This window comes from Corvus brachyrhynchos, unplaced genomic scaffold (assembly GCF_000691975.1).
Source record: "Corvus brachyrhynchos isolate BGI_N302 unplaced genomic scaffold, ASM69197v1 scaffold245, whole genome shotgun sequence".
In the NCBI taxonomy this organism is placed as follows: Eukaryota; Metazoa; Chordata; class Aves; order Passeriformes; family Corvidae; genus Corvus; species Corvus brachyrhynchos.
In genome coordinates, this window is record NW_008238988.1 from 5398950 (window position 1) to 5404119 (window position 5170).

The window sequence follows — 5170 nt, forward strand, 5'->3', positions numbered from 1 at the left end:
TCTTGCCCTGTTAAGATGATGTTGCCCAGGTGGAGGGAGGCTTGAAGGTGCTGTTCAGTGATCCTGTTTGATCCCTGCACAGACACAGGGCTTGGGCACAGCACTGAAGATCCTCTTCTCAGAGAACCTCATCGAAAAGATTCCCGAGAGCGGCCCTTCCTATGGATTCCAGCTGACCAGACAAGAAATTGTGGCCTTATTTAATGCCTTTGGAAGGTGAGTTTGAGACTTTGCTCTCTACTTTTGCACAAGTTGCTGTGTTACATCCAGTTTCAGCTCTAATTTCAGTCAGCTCTCAGCAGTTTTGGTGGGGACTCTTGTCATAGTCTGGTATCAGGTGGTGTTGATATGGAGTGCAAGAGTTGGAATGATTTGAAGTATTCTTTATACTCTACATTCCTGTAAGGAAATCAAGGAAGTATTTGTGTTAAGATACAAAGAATTTCATCATTTTTAAGGGACTGTGTGACTCTGTCCTTGAAACACTTTGTCCCAGGCACGGGCTGCTCTCCTTAGGCCCCTCCTTCAGGTTGTTCCCTTCCACAAGTTCCTTCCTAGGTCTGTTTGCAGTAATTGAATTTAACAGTCCAGCCCCTTGAGGAGAGCTGGATGAAGAGTTTTTTGCAGAAAAGGAGAATAATGAGGCCTTGAGGAGGAGATTTCAGGACACTCTGGTTACACATGAGCTGTTTGTGATGTTGAGAGACCAGGAGTTTCTGGCAAACAGGGTTTTCCAAGGATGAGTTCTTTAACGTCCTGTTCCACTGTGATTCCCAGTGTTTGCTTTAAAAAGAGGCAGGGGAATTAGTGAACGGCCTGGTTGTAACCTCAACCTAATTTAGCTGGAATTCCAAATCTTCTCTTCCCAAGAGCTGCTTGAAGCTTGGCTTGATACAGCCCCTTTCTCCCAGATTTTGAATAATTCACGACGTGGATGCTGCTGTAATGTTTCCCTTTTGCTCTCCTTGCACACAGGGTTTCAACCAGCGTGAAAGAACTGGAAAACTTTAGGAATATCTTACAAAACATGAGGTGAATTCAGTGGAGAAAGAGAGACTTGTGGACAAACACCATCATTCCATCACACTCCGACTTAAACCATGGAAACCACTTGCTGGGCCTCCTGTTCCCAGCTGATTGTCTGTAACCTGCTGAGGAGATATTTTGTACAAGGGAAAGAAAAAGAGCTATTTTTCTTTTTTGTATAAAAGTGGGGACTCTATGTAAATTTTATTTTATATATTGGAAGATCATTTGGAATAACTCTTTGAAATATTGCTGTGCTATTTGGATGGATCAGACCCGTGGCCTTGCCTTCGGAAGCTGGAGGTAGGGCAAGAACCGTTCCATTGAATAAATTTGGGGGAAATTCCTTGTCTGCTCCATGATTCCAACCAGCCCCTCACTCACAGTGTGCCTGCACCAACTTCCTGCTGCATAAAAAAACAACTTCAAGGGATTGGAGGAGCTGCTGCTGTCCCAAGGTGAATTCCTCTTCTTTGGGAAACGTTCTTGTGGGAGCAGGCGGTTCCTGGTGCTCCTTGCACCCACTGAAGGCTGGGAAGATGCACCAAGAAGGATCATGCTGGAGGAGCCCCAGCTCTTTCCATGTGGCACCTGGAGGCTGCCATTCCTCACTCAGGAAAAGCGGAACCCACCGTCAGCTGCACCCGACTGTCCCTGGGGCAGCAGCTGCTGCCAGGACCCCAATCCCAGCCTGCTCCCGGCTTTTCTGCCCCTCCCAGCCTGTGCAAGTGGGTTTGGCCTCTTTTGGGATCTGCTCCCTGGAGGCCAGGCTAAAATGGGAAAGGAAGTGCCAGGCACGGGGCTGCTGCTCCTCGGAGATGGCACGGAGGGAGGCAGGGGAATTCTGCTGCTCCAAGGACAAGCAGTGGGCCAGAGCTGCTGGGAAAGGGCAGGGGGTCCCTCCTGGGGTGGGCACAGCCCCTGGATCCCCCACAGCCAGAAGGGGCGAGATCCCCTGTTCCTGTACCATCCAACATCCAGCACTGCACCAGGGACAAAGGATAGGCTTGGACGTGGGCAGTGCTGCTGGAAAACAGGCCCCCCGAGCCTGGATCTGTGTGGAAACCCCTCTGCTTTCCACCCTAAAATGTGGGAAGAGCAGGGAGAGGCAGCTCCAGCAGAGCTGCTGCTGTTTGGCTTGAGGCCGTGTGGATGTGGATAAACCTGGAAAAGGAACAAGGGAAGCTCCAGGTCTGGAGCTGGGGCTTTGGGGATCCAGTCCTGGGAAAGGACAAAGCACAGCCTGTGGCCAGAAGTATCTCTGACCAGCCCTGGGAGCTGCTTTGAGCACATTGTACCTCACAAGATGGAGACACAGAACCATGGAATATCCTGAGCTGGAGGGTCCCACAGGGATCACCCAGCCCAGCTCCTGGCCCTGCCCAGACCCCCCAACAACCCCACCCTGGGCATCGCTGGCAGCGCCGTCCAACCGACCCTCGAGGCAGCCTCGGGGCCGTGCCCATTCCCTGGGGAGCCTGGGCAGTGCCCAGCACCCTCTGGGGAAAGAGCCTTGTCCTGAAATCCAACCAAATCCTCCCCTGGCACAGCTCCAGCCATTTCCTCGGGACAGAGCATCCCTCAGGGCTGCAGCCAGAGAAACACCAGAGGATAAACCCCCTGTGCCACCCCCTGCTCAGCCCTCAGAGCCCATCCCACAGAGCTCCCAGCCCTGTGGCAGCAAAGCAGTCAGATGTGCCAGGTCCTGGCAGGGCACAGGGGGACCACAGGGCCATACCTGGAGCTGGCTGGGACACCCTGGGAGCCATCCCAGCACAGAAAATCCTTTTTTTTTTTTTAATTTTTTATTTATTTCAACAGAGTAGTGCTTGGTTACAGTTTAGTGAAGAACAAATAGGTACATTCATTGGCCACAGCTCCTGGGGCAGCAGCTGCTGCCCGCCTGCAAAGCCAGAACACTGTTAAACCATACCAAAAAAAAAAAACAAAAACCCAAAAGAAAGTTTAATGAAAGGCAACTATGCATTAAAAAAGTCATCGTAACTTCTCAGCTATAAATTACTTCAGTAAAACACGGGACCGGCCCTGGGAGGAGCGGTCAGTTCGGAATCCACTGGACAAAGGAGTAAAACCCAAATGCTTGGCCAGTCGCTCAGGGGTCCATCAGCAACGAGGCTCACTGCCCTGACCTGCCATCCCCAATCCAGGAAGATCGTAGTGTGGGTGTGTGCTTCAGTGCAAGAGGAACAATGAGCCTGTAGCCCTTGGATTTTGTAGTATTTTTAATTTTTTTTTTTTTTTGCACTACACTCCTTTCCCTCCAAAGTAAAACTTAAAGTGCTCCTAGTGCTTTGGAATTTAAGCAAGAACAGGGGCCACGAGTGTCACTTGCTGTCTTTGGAGACTTATGGCAGCAGAAGGAAGGCTGACAGTGCCTGGCCCTTCACCAGCTTCGCCATAAGCCAAGCAGGGATTGAGATGGAGCGACCTGTTCCTGCCAGGAGACAGGGGAGCAGCCGGGGTGGAGCTCTGGGGCAGGGACTCGAGCAAGGGATGTGCTGAGAGTTGCCATCTTTGCCTTCTCCAAAGAAGCAGCAGGACTTGCTGCTTTTTTGGGCCAGCACGAGTGCAGGAGGTGAGCAGGGAGAGCAGAAGCCACGCACAGGGCCGGCGTGTGGGCAGTGGGACAAGTGACACCGGGGTGAGCGGGGCCAGGCTGGCGGGGAGAGGCCGGGGCTGCCCCGGGGCTGGCGTTTCTCTCACCACCGAGGCTGCCCCGCGTCTCTCCAGCTCCCAGGTCATTGTCCTAGCACGGCATTCCCTGGCCCCCAGCGTCACAGCGGGGGTGGAGCAGCACAGGGCAGGTTAAAAGCAGTCCCAGGGTGGATTGGCCCCACGGTCAGAGCAGCTCCCTCCCTGCACCAGCGCCTTCAGCCCCAGCTGCTCTGCTCATCCCCGCGGCTGGCTCAGGGACAAGCCAGGAATAACACCAAGCCTCATCTCCAAGAGCCCAGGCCAGGTCAAACTTGGCTATTTTGGTTAAGTAAAGACACAGGGACCTCTCCCAGCCTGACCCAGCACCACCCCCCCTCTGCACTCCACAGCTCTGGGGGCAGTGGGAGGGCAGAGCAAGGAGCCCAGGGATCAGATCCCTGTGGTTTCTGCCCCTTCCGTCTGCAACAGCAACGTTCCACAGGCAGCCACACACCCCCTGCACCTCAGTGGGGACCCAGCAGTTCACATTCACTTCGGGTCAAAACTCTTGGTTATCTGCTAAATGCAATTTAATACTGAGGGGGACGAGGGGAGCCCCACTGTGGGCATCGAGGAGGGCGAGCAGGGCCGGCACCCAGCGGGTGCAGCAGCCCTGGATTCACACACATTCCTGCACACACACTCCCGCTGAGCCAGCTGCAGCCTCTCCCTGCAGGGAAAAGCCAGCCCTGTCCCTCAGCCACGGGCCAGCGGGGTGGTCACGAGGCCAGCAGGAACGCTGACCTCACTCAGCTCTGAGCCGCAGGCCCAGGTAGGACAGGGCAGCAGCCAGGTGGGACCAGCAGGCAGAGCAAGACCCCCCCGAGCCCCGAGGCCTCACCCAGCCCTGCCAGGTGGGAATATGGCACAGTAAACTCCAGCATCCAGCACCGGGAGCCCTGCCCGGACAGAGCTCCCCGCTCCCAGGGAGGCAGGATGCAGAGTCCTTCAGGGAACACGTCTTTGCAGGAAGACAGTGCCTCTCCCAGCTCTGCATGTGCAATTAAAAGAGTAACTAGAACAGTCTCAGGCCAAGCACAGCCCGAGCAAGATTCGTTCCTTCCAAGTGTGCAGATAAAAGTGCAAATATGCATTTGATGTTTCTTTTCTAGTGAGGAAGCTCTGGTGCATTTAGCTGCCAACATCTTGAAGACCAGACCAAGGAAAAAAAAAGCTTCCAGAGAGTTCAGCTTCACTTTGCTACATGGTACCTTAAAGTCACAGTTCTCTGACTTAACTGCCTGCAGCCCTGGGCTCAGTCCCGCGCGCAGCTGCGGCAGGTAGTGGAATGTTTGTGTCATGAGTTAGATGCTTTGGGGGGAGAGGAGGAAAAGAGGAAAACCAGGTTACAATCCTATACATGAGTGCCACTCTGGGAAGAGAGGGAGATTCCTCAGTTCTGTGGGGCAGGGTGGGGGCGGTGGGTGAT

At 53.9% G+C, this 5170-nt stretch overlaps 2 protein-coding genes across 2 annotated transcripts in view; one reads left to right on the top strand and one right to left on the bottom strand.

The window, feature by feature from the left end:
• The window catches only part of ERO1A (endoplasmic reticulum oxidoreductase 1 alpha), a 16377-nt gene extending 14966 nt beyond the window's left edge, over positions 1-1411 (top strand). Inside the window, exons 15-16 of the mRNA XM_017738847.1 lie at positions 83-216; positions 976-1411. Coding sequence (XP_017594336.1) covers positions 83-216; positions 976-1036 — 195 coding nt within the window. The 3' untranslated portion in view covers positions 1037-1411. The remainder of the gene's footprint in view (positions 1-82; positions 217-975) is intronic.
• Positions 1412-4131: 2720 nt separating this feature from the next.
• GPR137C (G protein-coupled receptor 137C) overlaps positions 4132-5170 on the bottom strand; it is a 13941-nt gene continuing 12902 nt past the window's right edge. The window contains exon 8 of the mRNA XM_008637363.2: positions 4132-4161. Coding sequence (XP_008635585.1) covers positions 4132-4161 — 30 coding nt within the window. The remainder of the gene's footprint in view (positions 4162-5170) is intronic.